The 23,281-nt window shown below is 36.6% G+C and overlaps 1 protein-coding gene across 1 annotated transcript in view; it reads left to right on the forward strand.

Moving 5' to 3' along the window:
• The window catches only part of Mcm6 (minichromosome maintenance complex component 6), a 51,684-nt gene that overhangs the window by 20,047 nt on the left and 8,356 nt on the right, over positions 1–23,281 (forward strand). Inside the window, exons 8-14 of the mRNA XM_076865825.2 lie at positions 634–775; positions 3,412–3,553; positions 4,270–4,377; positions 12,407–12,562; positions 14,065–14,193; positions 18,698–18,859; positions 22,800–22,935. Coding sequence (XP_076721940.1) covers positions 634–775; positions 3,412–3,553; positions 4,270–4,377; positions 12,407–12,562; positions 14,065–14,193; positions 18,698–18,859; positions 22,800–22,935 — 975 coding nt within the window. The remainder of the gene's footprint in view (positions 1–633; positions 776–3,411; positions 3,554–4,269; positions 4,378–12,406; positions 12,563–14,064; positions 14,194–18,697; positions 18,860–22,799; positions 22,936–23,281) is intronic.

The raw sequence follows: 23,281 nt of genomic DNA on the forward strand, positions 1-23,281 counted from the left end.
GGAGGGATGGGAATAGGAAAGTAGAATGACTCAGACATTACTTTCCTTTGTTCATATATGAATACAAGACCATTATAACTCCAAATTATGTACAACCACAAGAATGGGTGGGAAGTTATACTCCATGTATGTATGATATGTCAAAATACTTTCTACTGTCATATATAACTAATAAGAACAAATGAAAAATGAAAAATTAACAAAACCTCCTAATGGAACTGGAGAGCTCCCATTAGAAAGAACCAACAAATGGACTGGAGGTGTATCTTAGTGGTCGAGTGCTTGCTTAGCATGCACAAGGCTCTGGGTTTAATCCCTAGCACCACCAAAAAACAATTAGTAAATGTGATGGACATAGTTCATTTGTGGATAGAGATCTTTAAGGGTTAAGAGATAGGAAAGGCTCATAATGTCTTAGGTGCCCCTGCTCACAATCCTGAGAAGATATTGGAACAATTGGCTAGATAAGTCCACAGAGCAAGACTCAAGATCAGAAGCCAGGTAGTTTTACCTGTTTTGCTTAACATCAGGTGTTTCTGCCCTTTGGTTGGTAAATGCTTTTAGTTTTCTTTGGAATATTTGCCTTTATGTCAAAAAAAATGAATTTTTTTATCTAACTACTTTTCATTTTAGGCAATGATGAAGTAAAACGTGGTGTCCTGCTGATGCTTTTTGGTGGTGTTCCAAAGACAACAGGAGAAGGGACCTCTCTTCGAGGGGACATAAATGTCTGCATTGTTGGTGATCCAAGCACAGCCAAGAGCCAATTTCTGAAGTAAGTTTTGCCTGAAGTAGTACAGGAAAAACTTCATGTAGTTCCAGCCTTACTGTGCTACCAAGAATACAATCAGTATGAACATGATGAGTGTAAATTACGACTCTTGCATATATAACACTCATAAATTAAATACTATTAAGTTAATTTTTTAAATAGGATATAACATTTTATAGTTTTTTGAAATATGGAAAAATTGCCTATAATCCTACATAGAACTCTTAATCTTTCTATATTTTTGTATAAATGATCTTTGTATAAACTTTTTTAATATGCAAATTTATATTTATGTATATGAGTGGTTTATGCATTGTATTTTGTTTATTCATTCACTGGTGGACATTTCAGTTTTGTCTACCCTCTGGCTATTATAAATAATGCTTCAGTGAAAGTTGGTATACAGAGTATCTGAGTCTCTGCTTTTAGTTGTTCAGGTAGTTTTAGCTTTAAAATTTAGGTCTTCACTTTATTTTTTTATTTTTATTTCTTTTTTGGTGGAACAGGGGATTGAACCCAGGAACTTGTGCATGCTAGGCAAGCACTCTACCAACTGAGCTTTATCTCCAGCCCCAGATCTTTACATTTTGAATTGATTTTTATATAAGGTATAATGATGTCCAATTTTTTTCTTTTATACATGGATATCCAGTTGTTCTAACACCAAGACTGTTCTTTCCCTATTGAATTGTTTTGGCAATCTTAACAGAAAATCAACTAACCATAAACGTAAAGGTCTGTTTCATTTATAGTCCATTAATTTCTCTAAGGCCAATGCTATGCTGTTGTGACTACAGCATCTTGGTTATAAGTTGTGAAATTGGGAAGTGTTACTCTTCCAATTCTGTTCTTGTTCTAGGTTGTTTTAGCTTATTCTGGGGCTTCTGAGTTTCCACATGAATTTTATGATCAGCCTCTCAGTTTCTACAGAGAAGCCAACTGGGATCCTGGTAGTAATTACTACCAGGCAATGATGAAGTAAAACCGGGTGCCCTGCTGATGCTTTTTTGGTGGTGTTCCACCAAATTGAATTCATAGATCAATTGAAAGTGCATTGCGGGTTGGGCATGGTGGCACATGCCTGTAATCGCAGCATCAGGAGTCTGACGCAGGAGGATTGCGAGTTCAAAGCCAGCCTCAGCAAAAGCAAGGTGCTAAACAACTCAGTGAGACCCTGTCTCTAAATAAAATGCAAAATAGGACTGGGGATGTGGCTCGGTAGTTGAGTGCCACTGAGTTCAATCCCCAGTGCCCACCTCCCCCAAAATGCATTGGGATGGGGTGAGGTGGCTACTGGGAATTGAACCCAGACCACTGTATTATTGAGCTATGTTCCCCAAGTGTCCCCTCTCCTTTTTTAATTTTTTTATTATTATTATTAATCTTGACACAGGATCTTGCTGAATTGCTGAGATTGACCTCAAACCTGCAATTCTCCTGCCTGACCCTCTTGAGTAGCTGGGATTACAGGCATGCACTACTCCAGCTGTACTATATTAACATTTCAACAACATTAAGTCCAATTCATGAATATGGAATATCTATTAACAGTACTTTTTAGTATTCAGAGTGGAAGTTTGTACTTTCATTGAATTTATTCCAGAGTAGTTTTTCTTCTTGATGCCATTAGAAATAAAAATTATTTTGTTTTGGGTCTTTCACTGCAAGCTCAGAGAAGATTAGTGGTGGTGGTGATGGTGGTGGTTGATTTTATTTGCCAGGGATTGAACTCAAAGGCACTTAACCACTGAGCCACGCCCGCAGCCCATTTTATTTTTTGAGGCAGGGTCTCACTAGGTTGCTTACAGCCCTATTAAGTTGCTGAGGCTGGCTTCAAACTTGCAATCCTCCTGCCTCAGCCTTCCAAGCTTCTGGGATTACAGATGTGAGCCACCGTGCCTGGCCTACAATTGATTTTTGATATTTGCACCCTTGCTGAACTCATTCTGTTCCATGGGATTTCATATGTACAAGATCATATATCTACAAAATAATGATGAGTGAAAAATTTCTCCTTTCCAGTATGGATACGTTAACTATGGGGTTTTATAGATGCTGTTTATCAGATTAAAGAAAAATCCTTTAACAGGTTTAGGGCACAGCATATTGGTTTTCAGTTAAAGTAATTGAACTTCTGAAATAAATTTCACATCTAGTTTTGTCTTGTATTTTGTTTTTATTGCAAATCTTCTAATAGAACATTGTTGCCAAATTGTCAAAACTTTTATTTTCCATTTCACAGGATTGGTTTTAAATGCATTTAATAAGTCAAAGAATATAAGGTTTCCCATTCAGTTTTTGGCATGTCTTTTCTTTCTTTTTTTTTTTTTTGGTACTGGGGATTAAACCTAAACCCAGGGATGCTTAACCACTGACATACATCCCACCACTTTATTTTTCATTTTGAGAAGGGTTTCACTAAATTGCAAGGCTAGCTTCAAACTGAGGCTTCCTGTCTCATCTTTCTAAGTTGCTGGGATTATAGGCATAAGCAACTGTGGTATGTCTTTATGAATTGCTTAAGCTTACTGCAACTCTCGGATGTTCTTCGTTGACATAACCTGTCAGCTGATTTTCCTAGAAAGGGAATGTATGTGTAGTCACATTCTAATGAGTCTTTATATGATAACCTTGAACAGGCATGTGGAGGAGTTCAGCCCCAGAGCTGTCTACACCAGTGGCAAAGCATCCAGTGCTGCTGGCTTAACAGCAGCTGTTGTGAGAGATGAAGAATCTCATGAGTTTGTCATTGAGGCTGGAGCGTTGATGCTGGCTGATAATGTAAGATTGTTTTTTTCACTCTTGTATATAAAGAAGTCAGATTACCTCCTTAATCTATCAGTAAGGACTTATAGTTTCTAGTAAAATAGATATCCTTTTAAAAAGTATTTTTAATGTGTAGGTCAGTTAATTAATCTAGAATTAATTGGGATTATTTTCATTAATCAACACTTTCAAAGCTTTCCTAGAATGTGATAACCTGCTCTAAACATGTGTGAGTGATGTGACTTGGCAGCTTTTTTTTTTTCCCTCCTCCTTTGCAGCTTGTGGGATCTTTATGAGTAGATCTCTACACAGGTGCATATTGCATTTTATGTATATTTGACATTGATCTGTTAGATTTATGAATACATGTAAATTGTAGCTATACATGTTTATATTCATTATATCCTACCTTCATTTTTCACTTCCCTAGCCTTAAAATTAATGCTGAGAGGGCCCTAGGGTGTATTGGTACCAAGGCTTACACAGTTTCACTGTTGCATAAAGTATCTTAATATTTTCAGGTTTGGTCTTAGTTTTTTGGGTGAATCAAGTGTTTTGGTCCTTCAAGCTCTGGGATCTGTCAAATTATTTTGCTTAAAAGGGAATTAAGAATGCTTATTTACCTACTTTCTACTTGTTTAGGAGAATGGAAAAGTCTCTGGTAGCAAGTTGTGAGCTGGTTATTTTACATTCACAAGGCAGATTCTTATGCTAGATCTGTTTGGTTATAGGGTGTGTGCTGTATTGATGAATTTGATAAGATGGATGTGCGGGACCAAGTTGCTATTCATGAAGCTATGGAACAGCAAACCATATCCATCACTAAAGCAGGAGTGAAGGTATGTGTGTCCACTTCTGTTCCACTGAATCATTCCTTAACCCTGTTGATGAATGATAAAATTTAGTAATTAAACATGTAATGCTGTTTGTTAAAACGAAAAATAAAGTCCTGAGAACTAGTCATCCAAACTATAGATGTTGTTTAGGGTACTCTGTGAAAGTGTTGCTTTGACAGAAAGTAGAGGAAGTACTAGTAAAAAATTTTTAGTGTTTCACTTCAAAATTTTTATGAACAGAGCTTGTATATTTGATTAAACCATGCTTTTAATTATAACAAAAATAACCATTGATTTCCAGTATCACCAATATAAAAAAAGATCAACAGATTATTTAAATAACCAATTATAGAATCTAAAGTTTTTTAAAGAGAGAATTTTTTATAAGTATTTTACTTGTGATATAATGTGTATGAAATGTAGGATTTTTTTTTTTTTTTTTTTTTTTTTTGAGAGAGAACTTTTAATATTTATTTTTTAGTTTTCGGTGGACATAACATCTTTGTTTGTATGTGGTGCTGAGGATGGAAGCAGGCCGCACGCATGCCAAGCGAGCGCGCTACCGCTTGAGCCACATCCCCAGCCCAGAATCTAAACTTTTTTAAAAGCAACAGTTTCAAGTAATTAAGAAAAAATTAAATAGAAGTCTTTCCCTGTAACTCCCAACACAATAGATATTCAGGAATGTATCAAGTATATCTCTTTCAGTAGTATTTTATACATTAGTAAGCAAATACATGTAATATTATTCCTTGCTCATTTAACTTTATAATTTTATTTTGACAGTATGTCTATACCACCGCATAGATCAACTTTATTTTTTATTTTATTTCATTTTAATAATTTAACCTTTATTTTTTTGTTGTTTATTTGTTTTTTTTTTTTTTATTGGTTGTTCAAAACATTACAAAGGTCTTGACATATCATATTTCATACATTAGATTCAAGTGGGTTATGAACTCCCATTTTTACTCCAAATACAGATTGCAGAATCACATCGTTACACATCCACAATTTTACATAATGCCCTATTAGTAACTGTTGTATTCTGCTACCTTTCCTATCCTCTACTATCCCCCCTTCCCTCCCATCTTCTTTCTCTACCCCATCTACTGTAATTCATTTCTCTCCTTGTTTATTTTCCCATTTCCCTCACAACCTCTTATATGTAATTTTGTATAGCAATGAGGGTCTCCCTCCATTTCCATGCAATTTCCCTTTTCTCTCCCTTTCCCTCCCACCTCATGTCTCTGTTTAATGTTAATCTTTTCTTCCTGCTCTTCCTCCCTGCTCTGTTCTTAGTTGCTCTCATTATATCAAAGAAGATATTTGGTATTTGTTTTTTAGGGATTGGCTAGCTTCACTAAGCATAATCTGCTCTAATGCCATCCATTTCCCTGCAAATTCCATGATTTTGTCATTTTTAAGTGCTGCATAATACTCCATGGTGTATAAATGCCACATTTTTCTTATCCATTCATCTATTGAAGGGCATATGGGTTGGTTCCACAGTCTAGCTATTGTGAATGTGCTGCTATCAACATCAATGTGGCAGTATCCCTTTCTTTCGTCTGTGTTTTAAGGTCTTCAGGGAATAGTCCGAGAAGGACAATAGCTGGGTCAAATGGTGGTTCCATTCCCAGCTTTCCCAGGAATCTCCATACTGCTTTCCAAATTGGCCGCACCAATTTGTAGTCCCACCAGCAATGTACAAGAGTACCCTTTTCCCCACATCCTCGCCAGCACTTGTTGTTGTTTGACTTCAGAATGGCTGCCAATCTTACTGGAGCGAGATGGTATCTTAGGGTGGTTTTGATTTGCATTTCTCTGACTGCTAGAGATGGTGAGCATTTTTTCATGTACTTGTTGATTGATTGTATGTCCTCCTCTGAGAAGTTTCTGTTCAGGTCCTTGGCCCATTTGTTGATTGGGTTATTTGTTATATTATTGTCTAATTTTTTTAGTTCTTTATATACTCTGGATATTAGAGCTCTATCTGAAGTGTGAGGAGTAAAAATTTGTTCCCATGATGTAGGCTCCCTATTTACCTCTCTTATTGTTTCTCTTGCTGAGAAAAAACTTTTTAGTTTAAGTAAGTCCCATTTGTTGATTCTTCTTATTAACTCTTGTGCTATGGGTGTCCTATTAAGGAATTTGGAGCCCGACCCCACAATATGTAGATCGGAGCCAACTTTTTCTTCTATCAGACGGAGTCTCTGATTTGATATCAAGCTCCTTGATCCATTTTGAGTTAACTTTTGTGCATGGCAAGAGGAGGGGATTCAGTTTCATTTTATTGCATATGGATTTCCAGTTTTCCGAACACCATTTGTTGAAGATGCTATCCTTCCTCCATTGCATGCTTTTAGCCCCTTTATCAAATATAAGATAGTTGTAACTTTGTGCATTAGTCTCTGTGTCCTCTATTCTGTACCATTGGTCCACCCGCCTGTTTTGGTACCAGTACCATGCTGTTTTTGTTACAATTGCTCTGTAATATAGTTTGAAATCTGGTATTGCTATACTGCCTGATTCACACTTCCTGCTTAGAATTGCTTTTGCTATTCTGGGTCTTTTTTTTTTTCCATATGAATTTCATGATTGCTTTATCTATTTCTATAAGAAATGCCGTTGGGATTTTGATTGGCATTGCGTTAAACCTATAGAGAACTTTTGGTAATGTCGCCATTTTGATGATGTTAGTTCTGCCTATCCATGAACAGGGTATATTTTTCCATCTTCTAAGATCTTCTTCTAGTTCTCTCTTTAGGGTTCTGTAGTTTTCATTGTATAAATCTTTCACCTCTTTTGTTAGGTTGATAACCAAGTATTTTACTTTTTTTGATGATATTGTGAATGGAATGTTTTTCCTCATTTCCGTTTCAAAAGTTTTGTCACTGATATACAGAAATGCCTTTGATTTATGCGTGTTGATTTTATATCCTGCCACTTTGCTGAATTCATTTATTAGTTCTAGTAATTTTTTTTTGTAGGCCCTTTTGGGTCTTCTAGAAATAGAATCATGTCGTCCGCAAATAGTGATAATTTAAGTTCTTCTTTTCCTATTTTTATGCCTTTAATTTCTTTTGTCTGTCTAATTGCTCTGGCCAGTATTTCGAGAACTAAATTGAATAGAAGTGGTGATAGAGGGCATCCCTGTCTTGTTCCAGATTTTAGAGGGAATGCCTTCAGTTTTTCTCCATTCAGAATGATGCTAGCCTGAGGCTTAGCATAGATTGCTTTTACAATGTTGAGGTAAGTTCCTGTTATCCCTAGTTTTTCTAATGTTTTGAACATAAAGGGATGCTGTACTTTGTCAAATGCTTTTTCTGCTTCTATGGAGATGATCATATGGTTCTTATCTTTAAGTCTATTGATGTGGTGAATAACATTTATTGATTTCCGTATATTCAACCATCCTTGCATCCCAGGGATGAATCCCACTTGATCATGGTGCACAGTTTTTTTGATGTGCCTTTGTATCCAATTCACCAGAATTTTATTGAGGATTTTTGCATCTAGGTTCATCAGAGATATTGGTCTGTAGTTTTCTTTCTTTGAGGTGTCTTTGTCTGGTCTCGGAATCAGGGTGATGTTGGCCTCATAGAATGAATTTGGAAGAACTGCCTCTTTTTCTATTTCCTGAAATAACTTGAAAAGTATTGGTATTAATTCTTCTTTAAAGGTTTTGTAAAACTCCGCTGTATACCCATCCGGTCCTGGGTTTTTCTTGGTTGGTAGTCTTTTGATTGCTTCTTCTATTTCATCCATTGATATTGGTCTGTTCAAATTATGTGTATCCTGACTCAGTCTGGGGAATTCATATGACTTAAGAAATTTATCGATGTCTTCACTATCTTCTATTTTATTGGAATACAGGTTTTCAAAATAATTTCTAATTGTCTTCTGTATTTCTGTAGCATCTGTTGTGATATTGCCTTTTTCATCCCGTATGTTAGTAATTTGAGTTCTCTCTCTTCTTCTCTTCATTAGCATGGCTAAGAGTCTGTCAATCTTATTTATTTTTTCGAAGAACCAACTTTTAGTTCTGTTAATTTTTTCAATAGTTTCTTTTGTTTCAATTTCGTTGATTTCTGCTTTGATTTTAATTATTTCTTGCCTTCTGCTACATTTGCTGTTGTTTTGTTCTTCCTTTTCTAGGGCTTTGAGATGAAGTGTGAGTTCATTTATTTGTTGGTTTTTCCTTTTTTTGAGGAATGACCTTCAGGCGATGAATTTCCCTCTGAAAACTGCTTTCATTGTGTCCCATAGATTCCTATATGTTGTGTCTATATTTTCATTTATCTCTAAGAATTTTTTGATTTCCTCCTTTATGTCTTCTGTAACCCATTGATCATTCAGTAACATATTGTTCATTTTCCATGTGATGTAGGATTTTTCCTTTCTTCTTTTATCATTGATTTCCAGTTTCATTCCATTATGATCAGATAAAATGCATGGTATTATCTCCACCCCTTTATATTTACTGAGGGTTGCCCTGTGGCATAATATATGATCTGTTTTTGAGAAGGATCCATGTGCTGCTGAGAAAAAAGTATATCCACTCGATGATGGTTGATATATTCTATATGTGTCAGTTAAGTCTAGGTTATTGATTGTGATATTGAGTTCTATAGTTTCTTTATTCAACTTTTGTTTGGAGGATCTGTCCAATGGTGAGAGAGGTGTGTTGAAGTCACCCATAATTATTGTGTTGTGGTCTATTTGATTCTTGAACTTGAGAAGAATTTGTTTTATGAACGTTGCAGCACCATTATTTGGTGCATAAATATTGATAATTGTTATGTCTTGTTGGTGAATGGTTCCTTTTAACAGTATATAATGTCCTTCCTTATCCCTTTTGATTAACTTAGTCTTGAAGTCAATTTTACTTGATATGAGGATGGCCACCCCTGCTTGCTTACGGGGACCGTGTGCGTGGTATATTTTTTCCCAACCTTTCACCTTCAGCCTGTGTATGTCTTTTCTAATCAGATGTGTCTCCTGGAGGCAGCATATTGTTGGATTTGTTTTTTTAATCCATGTCACCAGCCTATGTCGCTTTATTGGAGAGTTTAAGCCATTAAAGTTTAGAGTTACTATTGATATATGGTTTGTTATTATTGATATATGGTTTGTACTTCCTGCCATGTTTGATTTTTTTTTTTCCCCTAATTTAGTTTGTTTCTCCATGATTAGCTTTCCCCCCGCCCCCTGTCTTTACCGAGGCACTTCCCACTGATGGTTTTGGTTATTGTTTTTCATTTCTTCCTCGTGTAGTGTTTTGCTGAAGATGCTTTGCAATGCTGGTTTTCTGGCTGCAAATTCTTTTAGCTTTTGTTTATCATGAAAGATTTTTATTTTGTTGTCGTACCTGAAGCTTAATTTTGCTGGATACAGAATTCTTGGTTGGCATCCATTGTCTTTCAGTGTTTGAAATACGTTGTTCCAGGATCTTCTTGCTTTACCCCTGAATGTAATCTGTCTCCTTTCTCTTATAGCTTTTAATATTTTATCTTTGTTTTGTATATTGGATATCTTCATAACAATGTGTCTTGTCGTTGGTCTACTGTGATTTTGTGTGTTCGGTGTCCTGTATGCGTCTACAATTTGTATATTCGTTTCCTTTTTTATTTCTGGAAAGTGTTCTGTAATTATTTCATTCAACAGGTTACTCATTCCCTTGGTTTGAATCTCTATACCTTCCTATATCCCGATGACTCTTAAATTTGTTTTTTTTTATGTTATCCCATACATCTTGGATGTTTTTCTCGTGATTTTTAACCAGCCTTTCTGAGTTGGCTAGACTCTTTTCAATATGATATATTTTGTCTTCATTATCTGACGTTCTGGCTTCTACTTGCTCCACTCTGTTAGTATACTCTCATTTGAGTTTTTAATTTGGTTTATAGTTTCTTTCATTTCTAGAATTATTGTTTGATTTTTTTTTATAATCTCTATCTCCTGATAAAGATGCTTAACTTCTTCTTTTATCTGTTTATGTAATTTATTTTCAATGTATTCTTTCACTGTTTGAATTTGCTGTCTCGTATCCTCTTTAAGGTTCCATTCCATCTGTCTAAGGTATTCCTTGAGTTCCTTATATGACCATTTTTCTAATGACTCTAGGTCCTCCTGAATATTTAGGCTGTCCTGCATTGTTTGTACTCCTTTTCTTCCTTGCTTTTTCATGCTGCTCATGTTACTTCCTGTTCTGTTTGACTGCTGAGTTACTGTTTACTCCTATAAATTTATTTGATGCTTGGGAGGAACGGTATTAGAAGGGAAGGGAAGAAGTCACTACAGAGAATGAGAGTAAGCAGGTAGAATTCAAGGAAGGGGGAATAAGAGAATTGAAAAGAAATGAAAAGACAAAAGAAAAAAAAATAGAAAAAAAAAATTTTTTTAAAAAATAATAATAATTAAAAAAATGAAAATGAAAAAAAAAATTTAAAAATATATTAAAAAACAACAAAAAATGAAAATGAAGGAAAAAAATTAATAAATGCAGCCTTAGAGTTTGATTAACTTCTCTTCCAGGAGGTGGAGCTGTGCCCACTGGGCCAAGCTTCTCCTCTCAAAAGGCAGGAACCAATCACTGTGCAGCAGCTCTTCCTTCCAGACTGGGTCGGTCTCCAATCCTGAGTGCCTAGGGCCTTCTCTTGTGTTTCCACAAGCCAGGCCCGGCTCATCGGTGACACTCACCACAATACTGGCTACACGCCAGGTCTGCTGCTCCTGGGAGCCCTGTTTTCATGAACTCCTGGGCACACTCTCCCTGTTTGCCATTCCCTCAGACCCTAAGTTTGTGGAGCTTGGGGCTGAGAACCCCCAGCCAATTTGCTTGCCCTCTGGTAGCCACACCCCCGGTAGCTGGTGCAAGGAACCCCAGTTGTCAGCACTGGTGGGAGCGGTAGCTGGGAGTTCCGTGCCTCGAGTCCCGGGCCACTCCTGATTCCCTCCGTCTGGCTATCGCACTCACGGGAGAGCTGGGAGGGGCCCTTAAGGTTTCCCCTCTGTGTGGAGAGGGAAGGCTAGGGGATTACACACCTGTTGCCACTGGTTTCAATGAATTTATCTCCTCCACCGCGTTTTGGTGACGTCAGTTCTCTGCCATGGTGGTATCCCATGCAAATGGTGATAGTTCGTTCCCTTTGCCGGGTGACCAGTGCAATGGGTGGGTCCTGACTGTCTCTCCCAAGCCCCGTTTCAATCCTGTGGCCACTGCCTATGAAGGCTCGGTTGGCATTTACCTCCGTAGGATCAGAAGGGCCGACCAGTTGTTTCGGCTGGATCGTTAGTGCTGAGTCACAGCAGTTTGGCTGTGAGAACCAGGCAAACGGGAGCTTGAATGCAGCCTATCTGGGCTTGGTGTGTGTTCTGAGAGGCCCGGACTGTTCGCCCCAGATCCACATCAGCTCAGCATTGCCTAGTGATCCTGAGCAAACAGCCTTTAGACAGTTTACGACTCCCTATGCCCGCGCAGCTGAGGAGGTCAGAGACTTGATCTCTCCGTGCCTGCCGCCATGTTGGATCTCTTGTTTATTTGTTTTTATGTGGTGCTGAGGATCAAACCCAGGGCCTTACCTGCCTTGGCAAGTGCTCTATCTCTGAGCCACAATCCCAGCCCTTGATTTATTATTATACTTTGGAATTCAGTTGATAGTACCATAGTTGGGTTCTTTACACTCTGGTAAAGTGACATGTAGGTCATGTTTAGTCTTTTTTGTATGACAGACAATATTGTTGTAAACATCCTTGAATACAGCTTCTTGTATCTTGCTGTAAGATTATTGCTAACAAATTGCTGGCCTAAAGGATGTGCACATCACACCATCAGCAGAATGTAGGATGCCTGTTAGTTGCTCTTTTATCAGACTTTACTTTTTGATGATCTGATAAATAGAAAATGGTTGCTTATTATTTTGGCTTGCTTATTTAGTTAATTATGAGGGGGATTGGGCTTTTTGTTACGTTTGTTGGCTGTTTCAGGTTTCTTTGTAAATCTCATAATTCTTTCTTTTGTGGGCAGGCTACTCTAAATGCCAGGACATCCATTTTGGCAGCTGCAAACCCAATCAGTGGACACTATGACAGGTCAAAGTCATTGAAACAGAATATAAATCTGTCAGCTCCAATTATGTCCCGATTTGATCTCTTCTTTATCCTGGTGGACGAATGTAATGAGGTAACCATGTGAGCTCTTGCTCTTAGCTTACATTTTTATTTCTAGTTTGAATAATTCAGTGAGACAAGGCTGAAAGATAGCTGCCCAACAGCTAGTGCTTGCATGTGCATTGACCTTTCATTTTCCTCAGGGTGTCATGGGCTTAGACAAAGGATTTAGTAATAATTGCCTATATTAAGGTATATCAAGTTTTTTGGTTTGTTACTTCTTTGAAATTTTCACAAGAAAAAAATATATCACAGTTGACTCCTAAACCACAATAAGATTTCTATACAAATTTTTTGTTTCAACTGGGTGCAGTGGCACATGTCTATAATCCTAGCAACTCAGGAGACTGATGAGGGAGGATCTCAAGGCCAGTCCTGGCAATTTAGCCAGACCCTGTCTCAAAATACAAAACATAAAGGGTTGGGGATATAGTAGCACTGGGTTTAACCCCCAATACAAATATATATATTGTTTTGTTTTATTGGTTGCTTTGATTTAGTTTTTCAGTCACTTTAAAAATAACTGGGATGCTAAACATATTTTCTTTTTCTAAATCATGAGTCATTTGTCTTCCTATTTCATTCCATCAACTTGTTAAATATATGATACTTTTGTCTATCTGTTCATGTGATAGTTTAAGGTTGAGTGAAATCTCTAGCACTCCCTCACAAAATTGAGTGAAAAATTCTAGACTTATTTGCACTGAGACTTAAATATTAACATTTAACATCTCAGAAGTGCTCGAGTACAATATGTAGGAGCTATTATTAGAAGTTGTGCTTTTAATTGCTGAGCATGGAGTTCTTCCATTTCAATGAGCACATTGTATAATTCTTGATTCCAGTGGAACTTCAGAAATTATCTTTAATAAAATTTCATCATGTGAATGTTTAGAGGGCTTTTTTTTTTCTTCACAAATGTATAGGTATATAAAACCCTCAGATAATCAGGACTTGTTTCATTTTCATATATTTCTGTTTGTGCGTGACTTATTAAATGAGTTTTGGGAACAGGGGAGATCAAGTTATAAGCCTTTAAACATTTTCATTAGAAATAATTTAAAGCTTATAGAATTATAAGAAATAGTTTCCTCAGAAACTTGTTATGGGGGCTGGGGTTGTGGCTCAGTGGTATAGTGCTCGCCTAATGTATGAGACACTGGGTTTGATTCTCAGCATCACATATAAATAAATAAAGGTCCAATGACAGCCAAAAAAAATTTTAAAACCTTGTTATATAATACTTGGGTTGCATATTAAAGATTGTTTTTAGCTCTGAAATTCTTTTTTTTTTTTTTTTTTTTTTAAATATTTATTTTCTAGTTTTCGGCGGACACAACATCTTTTATTTTTTTGTATGTGGTGCTGAGGATCGAACCTGGGCCGCACGCATGCCAGGCGAGCGCGCTACCACTTGAGCCACATCCCCAGCCCAGCTCTGAAATTCTTATTGCCTAGGATAATCTGGAGTAGATAATGCTGTGACTGACAAGTGATTTTCTTGTTTTGACTTAGGTTACAGATTATGCCATTGCCAGGCGTATAGTAGACTTGCATTCAAGAATTGAGGAATCAATTGATCGTGTCTATTCCCTTGATGATATCAGGAGGTATCTTCTCTTTGCAAGACAATTTAAACCCAAGGTAACCTGCTCTTCTGTGCTGGGATAAAGCATAGAATGTATATTATTAAAGTGAAATTAAAGCAAGTGGGTTATGGAAATTAACTAAATCTGTACTTGTTTTTTACATTTAAGTTTGAAAAGTTTTTTTTTTTTTTAATATTTATTTTTTTAGGTGTAGATGGACACAACACAATGCCTTTATTTTTATGTGGTGCTGAGGATCGAACCTGGGTCCCGCCCATGCTAGGCGAGTGCTCTACCGCTGAGCCACAATCCCAGCCCTAAAAAGTTTTTTCTTAACAGCATTTGTTTCTTTTAAAAGGGGATTTTTTTTTTTTTTTTGGTTAGGTGCTAATAAAAAGATTCTTACCAGAAAAGAGTTTTGGAAAACCAAATAGCTAGATTCCTTTTATCACCAAGAATTTTTAAAATGTTTGCCTAAGAGTGCTTCCTTTGCGTGCACAGGCCCTGGGTTCAATCTCCAGCACCAAAAAGAGAAAAAAAAAAAAAAAGAAAACACTGGATTCCTCTAGGCTATCAATAGATGTACTTCTATTAGATTGAATCTGTACTGGATCAAAGACCCTATTATGCATTTGTTTTTAAAAATAAAATCCATATATCAAAATGATACAAATAGGAAAGAAGTCAAACAATCCCCGTTTGCTAATGACATGATCCTATATCTAGAAAACCCACAAAACTCCAACAGAAGCTTATAAAATGAGTCTAGCAAGGTAGGAGGATACAAGATAAACACCCGTAAATCATAGCTTTCTTATACTCCCAGTAGTGGTTCAGCTGAGGAAGAAATCAGGGAAACCATCCCATTTACAAATAACCTCAAAACAAACCAACAAACAACAATAAAAAAACAAACTTGGAATTAATCTAACCAAGGAGATAAAAGAACACAACAATGAAAATTATAGAACACTGAAGAAAGAAATTTGAAGAAGGCCTTAGAAAATGGAAAGACCTCCTATGTTCTTGGATAGATGGAATTAATATTGTCAAAAGAATCATATGGGGCCCAGGGTTGTGGTTCAGTGGTAGAGTGCTTACAGAGTACACATGAGGCACTGGGTTTGATCCCAATACCACATTAAAAAAAAAAAAAAAGGTATTATGTCCATCTACAACTAAAAAATATTTTTTAAAAAAGAACCATATGACTAAAAGCAATATGCAGATTTAATACAGTCCCTATTCAAATGCCAATGAAATTCTTATTTGAAAAAAACAATTCTTAAATTTATGTGGAAGAATAAGAGACCTAGAATAGCCAAAGCAATACTGAGCAAGAAAAGTGCTGCAGGGATCATTACATTACCTGATCTGAAATTATATTGAAGAGCTGTACTAACAAAAACAGCATAGTGTTAACAATAAAATAGACATGAAGACAAATGGAACAGAATAGAAAACACAAAGACAAACCCACATACTTAGAGCCATCTGATACTTGACAAAGGTACCAAAAATATATTTTGGAGAACATAGAGCCTTTTTAACAAATGGTGCTGGGAAAACTAAATAGCTATATGTAGGAAATGAAACTAGATCTTTTTCTTACTCTGCATAAAAGTCAAATTGAAGTGGATCAAAGATTTGAACTAGATCAGAAACTTTGCAACTATTAAAAGAGAACATAGGTCAATACTCCATCATATAGGTGCTGGCACTTTCTCAACAAAATTTCTGAAGTCAACAAATAAACCAAGAATCAATAAGTGGGACACCATCAAATTAAAAAGCTTCTGCACAGTAAGGGGAAAAGAGTGTGAAGAGAGAGCTTACAGAAAGAGAAAATCTTGGCCAGCTATTTTACTGATTGGGAATTCATATCCAGAATATATATAGAACTCAATACACACACACACACACACACACACACACACACTCATTCTCTAACCAAATTAATAAATGGGAAAAATAACTAAAGAAGAATCACACCTATAATCCTATCGCCTCAGGAGACTGAGACAGGAGGATCACAAGTTCAAAGCCAGCCTCAACAGTTTAGTGAGGGCCTGAACAGTTTTACAAGACTCTGTCTCAAAAAAGGATTGTGTATATGGCTCAGAGTAAGTGTCCTTGGGTTCAATCCCTAGTACCAAAAGAAACAAATAGGCAACAAATGCTCAGCATCTATAGCAATCAGGAAAATAAATCAAAATGAAACTAAGATTTCATCTTATTCCAGTCAGAATGACAGTGATCATAAGGACAAATGCTGTGGAGGGATATACTTCCACATTTTTGGTGGGATGGCAGACAGGTACCACTTAAGCAGTGTGGGAATTCCTCAAAAAACTAGGAATGGAACCACCATATGACCCAGCTATCCCAGTCTTCGGTATTTTCCTAAAAGAACTAAAATCAGTATGCTATAGCAATACAGCCACCTCAGTTTTTATAGCAGCATAATTTACAATAGCTATATTATGGAATCAACCCAGTTGCCTATCAGTAGATGAATGGGACCCGGAGTGTGGCTCAGTAGTAAAGTGCTTGCCTGGCATGTATAGGGTCCCGGGTTCAATTCCCAGCATCATAAAATAATAATAAAAATTAAAAATAGATACATGGGTTAAGAAATTATGGTATACATACATAGATAGTTTTTCTTTCTTGTGGGAGTATCAGGGATTGAACCCAGAGGCACTTAATCACGGAGCCACAACACCAGCCATTATTTGAAACAGGGTCTATCTATTTAAATTGCTTATTAGAGCCTTACTACATTGCTGATATGGCTTTTTTTTCTTTTTTCTAAAAAGGGGGTGGGAGGGAAGGTTATGGCTGCTTTTTTTTTTTTTTTTTTTAAGAGAGAATTTTTAATATTTATTTTTTAGTTTTTGGTGGACACAACATCTTTTTTGTATGTGGTGCTGAGGATCGAACCCGGGCCACACACGTGACAGGCGGGCGTGCTACTGCTTGAGCCACACCCCCAGCCCCTGATAATGGCTTTGAAGTCACAGTCCTCCTGCGTTAGCTTCCAAAGCCACTTGGATTATAAGTGTCTACCATTGCTCCAGGGCTATTTTATTTTTTGAGATGGTCTCACTAACTTACTTATGGCCTCAAACTTGCAATCCTCCTGCCTTAGCTTCCCAAGTCACTGAATTACAGGTGTATACCTCTGTGTCTACCTTACACGATGAAATTCTACTCGGCCATAAAGAAGAATGAAATTGTGACATATGCTGGTAAATGGTTGGAAATGGAGGACATCATACTAAGTGAAATAAGCCAGACTCAAAAATCCAAAAGTCAAATATTTTCTTATATGTGGAAGCTAGAGTAACATAAAGGAAAGGAGGAAGAAAGGATAACATATCAAGAAGATGTAGGGAAGACAAGTAATGTAGAAGGAGATCAAAGTGAGAGAATGGAGGGATGGGAAAGGGGGGGGCAATGCAGAATTAATTTTTTAAAAATCATGTGTGCGTATAAATAGGCCACAGGGAATTTCACTTTATGCATAAGTAAAATGAACCAGTCAAATATAAATAGATGAGCTGGCCATAGTGGCACATGCCTGTAATCCCAGCAGCTTGGGGAGGTGGAGGCAGGAGGATCACTAGTTCAAAGCCAGCCTCAGCAATTTAGCGAGGCCCTAAACAACTCAGTGAGACCCTGTCTCTAAAAAAATACAAAAAAGGACTGGGGTTGTGGCTCAGTGGTTAACTGCCCTGAATTCAATCCCTGGTACTAAAAAGGAAAAAAATAAATAATTATATAGATGAGCAAAAGGAAATCTAGCTGAGTAGAGGAAGGAGAGAGGATAGGATGGAAAATAGGGGAGCATGTATGATTTTTGTTGGGATAAACCCACCTACTATGTATAACTGTAAAGCTCTAATAAAAATAAGCAAACCTTCACAATGTGCATCTCTTATTGTTGGCATTTTCCTACAGTAACCTATGAAAAGGAAACATTTTGTTTTATTCCAGTTGAGGTTTTTACACTTATCTGACTTTAGAGAATTCTCTTTAGCTGTTTATTGTCTGTTACCTTCACTTGATTATTCATGATATTGGGCTGGCTCTTATTCTCCCAGAGGAAATTCAGTTGTGTAAAACAAAAGGTTACGAGTGACTTGTGTATAAAAGGTATGTTTTCCATGACTGTATCTTGGTTTCTATGTGACCCTGGCACACTTCCTTAATATGCTGAGTTCTTGCTTTAAAAAACGATCTTTGGGTTGTAAATTTACTGAAATAGCCAATATATATTTATGTTGATTTCCTTTTTCCCCAAAACAGCATGAGTTAAGTAATTGAGCCTCAAGGTAATCTGAGCATTAATTTATTTAATGAGCTTTGACATCCAGAGATGTATGAGGTGTTACATTTTATTCTATTATAAACATCATTTAGAAATGGCCATTTGCTTAAATACTAAGTCTGCTGTCTCCATGTTCTTAAAATTAGTATATGGAATTCAGAGGCCTCCTTGGCATTAGTTTCTGTAGTAATTCATTGTTGGTGACATCATTGCTGTTTTAAAACAGATTTCCAAAGAATCAGAGGACTTCATTGTGGAACAGTATAAACGTCTCCGCCAAAGGGATGGTTCTGGAGTAACCAAGTCTTCATGGAGGATTACAGTGCGTCAGCTGGAGAGCATGATCCGTCTCTCTGAAGCTATGGCTCGGATGCACTGCTGTGATGAGGTATGAGTCACTTTGACATGATGAAAATTGAAATTAATTTCTTGGCTTATAGGCATATTTCTATCTTTGGTATGGTTCATCCTAGAATTATTTGCAGATTTATTTTTATGTAACTGCTACATGCTTACAGGATACATGACCATGAAACTTTTTTCCCTTTAAGAAGGTTGCTATCAAGCATTTATTAAACTCGAGTGGTTATATCAATATTAATGAGATAACTATAGATAATAGTGAGCTACCATTTATTCAGGAAAAATGTATTTAGACTCTACAGTGTGCTAGGACTCTGGGCTGAGGAAATAGGTATGATCATGTAATCTCTGGCCTCAAAAGGAATTCTTAGGTTTTTATAATATATGGGGATTGTTTTTCTTAGTGGAAGTTTTTTGTTTTTTGGTACTGAGAGTTGAACTGGGCCTCATACATGCTAAACATGTACTTTACTACTGAGTTATACCCCCAGCCCAGTCTTTTAAATCGTTCTTTGATCCTTGGATTCCATAGGAATATATTAGAGAGTGTTGAGAGGTAAAAAAATTTGTACCTTGGAAGGGTATTCAAGCCCTCCATCTCTGCTTCAGATGAAGTAACCTTTATTTAATTTTTTATATTAGGTTAGATGTAAGATTTTGTTTATCAAAGGGGCTTGGATTTATTAAAAGTATATATAACATAGAAGAAAATGTGATTTTTTGGTGATTTTTTTGTTTCCTTTTTTAACATTCTTAATGACTGCTTTGCTGAAGATAAAAAACATTTCTATTCACAAGTTCAAAGCCAGCCTCAGAAATTTAGCGAGACCTAAGCAACTTAATAAGGCCCTGTCTCAGAATAAAATATACAAAGGGCTGGGGCTGGGCACAGTGGCACACACCTGTAATCCTAGCGGCTCTGGAGGTTGAGGCAGGAGGATTGTGAGATCAAAGCCAGCCTCAGCAATGGTGAAGTGCTAAGCAAATCAGTGAGACCCTGTCCCTAAATAAAATACAAAAAGGACTAGGGATGTGGCTCAGTGATTGAGTGCCCCTAAATTCAATCCTCAGTATCAAAGAAAAAGAAAATCTATATTCCTGAAAGTTTCCTTATTTCCCTTTTCAGTCTTAGCTTCCTCCACCCCCCAAATAATCATTTTTTAGACATCAGGCACTGTTTTTATCTCATAAATTGTTTTTCCTCCCTTTTTTTTAGATTTTCTTGGGTTTGTTTGTTGCGGGGGCGGCGGGCACTAAGGATTGAACCCAGGAGCATTTCATTGCAGTATATCCCAAGTCCTTTGGGCTATTTTGATACAGTTGCTGAGGGTCTCCTAAGTTGCTGAGGCTGGTCTCAGACATTCAATCCTCCTGCCTTGGCTTCCCATATCACTGGGATTATAGATGTGTACCACCATACTGAACTAAGTTTTTAGATTTTCTGATGCATTATTTGACAAAGTACTTTTACACTAACTTACTTAATAGTCTTTGACTCACCAAATGTTTAATGTATACCTTTGTGAAATAAAATATGAATTGAGAGCCCTAACTAGTGGGAGTGAGATATGCATTTAATTAAACCTGTAAGGAATGAAGGAATATATATTTTTTGAGAGGAGAATGTTATGATAGAACATCACAAACAAGAGTACAGAAGTCAGAAATCCATTATTTTATTCCTCAAGAAGAGGAGAGTTTGTGGAGGTGCTAGTATTTAAGCCTCATTCCTGAAGAGGGCAGAATTTCAAAATTAGTTCCAGAAAACTAATATGTGACTAGGCATGGTGTTGCATGCCTATAATTCCAGCAACTCTGAAGGCTGAGGCAGGAGAATCACAAGATCTAGCCAGCTTGGGCAACTTTTTGAGACTGCATCTCAAAAGGGCTGGGGATGTGTGACTCAGTAGAGTGCCTCTGTATGCAATCCCCAGTACCATACATAAACAGGCAAAAAAAAAAAATGATCTGTGTCTTAGGGCAATCTCTAATATAGTTATCATTTATTTTTTTATAGATGGGCACAACATATTTTATTATTTTATTTTTATATGGTGCTGAGGATTGAACCCAATGCCTCACACATGCTAGGCGAGCACTCTACCACTAAGTCACATCCCCAGCCCTTAAAATTAGTCTTTAAATAGGTAGAAGGGTCACATAATCTAAAAATAAGTACACATAATCTATACACACAAATAACTTGTTTTGAATGAAATTGGGTATCTTTTCATATATTTTAAGAGCTTGTATTATCTCCTTTTATGTTTATTCTTTGTCAATTTTTTATTATTTTAGAAGGTTTTCCTCCAATATTGTTTGAACTTTCCCATTATTTCATCTAAGAGTTCCATCATTTGCATTTAAATCATCTAAACATGGTATTTATTCCACTATAAGATATAAGACATGGGGCTGGGGTTGTGGCTCAGAGGTGAGGCTCATGCGTGAGGTTCAGTCCTCAGCACCACATAAAATAAAGACATTGTGTCCACCTATAAGTAAAAAAAAAAAAAAAAAAAGATATAAGACAGGAATCACTTGAAACCGTGGCCCCTCCCTTAATTCTTTTTTAAGCTGTTTTCCAACACCATTAGTTCATTTTATTCTTTTCACATTGGTTTGGTATGCCTTTATTCCATATTCATATGGTTGCTAGGATCTGTTTCTAAAAGATTTTCTTATTTTGTTCTATTAGGCCTATCAGGTCCTGTCACATTGGTACCCTGATTTTTTAATCAGTGGGACTTTATATTTTAAATGTAGGGCTATGCTAGTTCCAATGCATTGTTTCTTTTGGCTGTTAGTAACTTGGAAATCAACTTTCTTAGTTTACAAACAAAAAGCTATTGAAATTCATATTGATATAACATTAAACATATAACTATGAAAATTCACTTTTTTTTTTTTAATGTTGTGCTAAGAATTGAACTCAGTGCCTTGCACATGCTAGGCAAATGTTCTACCACTAAGCCACATCCCCAACTCAAAATTCACATTTTTATGATTAATTTTCCTAATTAAGAATGTTATAGCAGTTAGAGTGGATTGGAATTTGCTACTATAAAAATCTCGGCCACTTTAAAACAAATCTTTTTGATCATGCTACATGTCCGTTTAGTCAGCAGGGGCCTCTTTGTGTCATTCAGATTCCGGCTGATGGAGGCTGATATAAGGGCTCAATCTTGAGCCAAGTATCTGTGAAAGCAAAAGCAAGGAATAGAACAGGTAGAGAGCCACCTTGCTCCTCTTAACCATCAATCCAGAAGTGAAACTTCTGCTCACATTTCTGTGATCAGAGAAGTTAATGTGGCTATATAACCTAAATTTAAGCAGGTAGAGAAGTGTCTTTCTTCCAGATCCCCAGAATGGGGGGGGGGGGGATTCTGAATTCTAATGACTACCACAAGTATCGGTATCTTTTATTTCAGTAGTGTTTAAATTTTTTTTATGTGATTTTTACCTATTGTTTTTTGATATTTTGTCATCTTTTTTTCTTGTTACTAAAGGTAGAATCTTGTATTTCATTTTCTAAATGTACATTTTCATTGCTGTGTTATAGTCTGTTGACAAATATGCCACAATTTGTTCATTCGTTGTTCTGTTAATGAACATTTGAGTAACTTGTAATTTTGGTTCTTATGGGACATACTTGTGTATGTATTCACATTTTTGTGAGTACATATCTAGAAGTAGAATTATTGGGTCTTTGATATATATTTAGTAAAAACTGCCAGTTTTATATCAGCTTGTATGTTTGCTGTGCATTCCTGCCAACACTTAATATTATCAGCCATTTTAGCCATTCCGGTAAGGTTATAGTACGATTTCGTGGGGGGGGGTGTGTGTGTGTGTGTGTGTGTGTGTGTGTGTGTGTGTGTGCGCGCGCGCGCGCGCAATTTTTTTAATCTATTTAATATGTCAAGAAGATTGACTTCTGAATTACTTCATCATTCTTGGTTTAGGTTCAACCTAAACATGTGAAGGAAGCTTTTCGCTTACTGAATAAATCAATCATTCGTGTAGAGACACCTGATGTCAATCTAGATCAAGAGGAAGAGATCCAGATGGAGGTAGATGAGGGTCCAGGTGGCATCAATGGTGAGATTTTTTTCATAACTCCTCTTTTCTTAGGTACTAAAATCTTCTTTTAGATATCATATGGTACAAGTATACTTGTTGATGGTTTTGAAGTGTATTTAGTAAAAGGGGAAAACATTAAATTGTTTTAACCATTTATAAGTTAATATAATTAAATAGTTGATATAAAATATGTATATGCTTAGCTGGGCATGGTGGCACATGCCAGTAATCCTAGTGTCTCGGGAGGCTAAGGCCAGGAATATTGCAAAGTTGATGCCAGCCTTAGCAACTTATTGAGACACTATCTAAGCTGGGGATATAGCTCAGTGGTAGTTCAGTCCCCAGTAATCAAAAAAAAAGTGTG

Source organism: Callospermophilus lateralis, chromosome 9 (genome assembly GCF_048772815.1).
Source record: "Callospermophilus lateralis isolate mCalLat2 chromosome 9, mCalLat2.hap1, whole genome shotgun sequence".
Lineage (NCBI taxonomy): Eukaryota > Metazoa > Chordata > Mammalia > Rodentia > Sciuridae > Callospermophilus > Callospermophilus lateralis.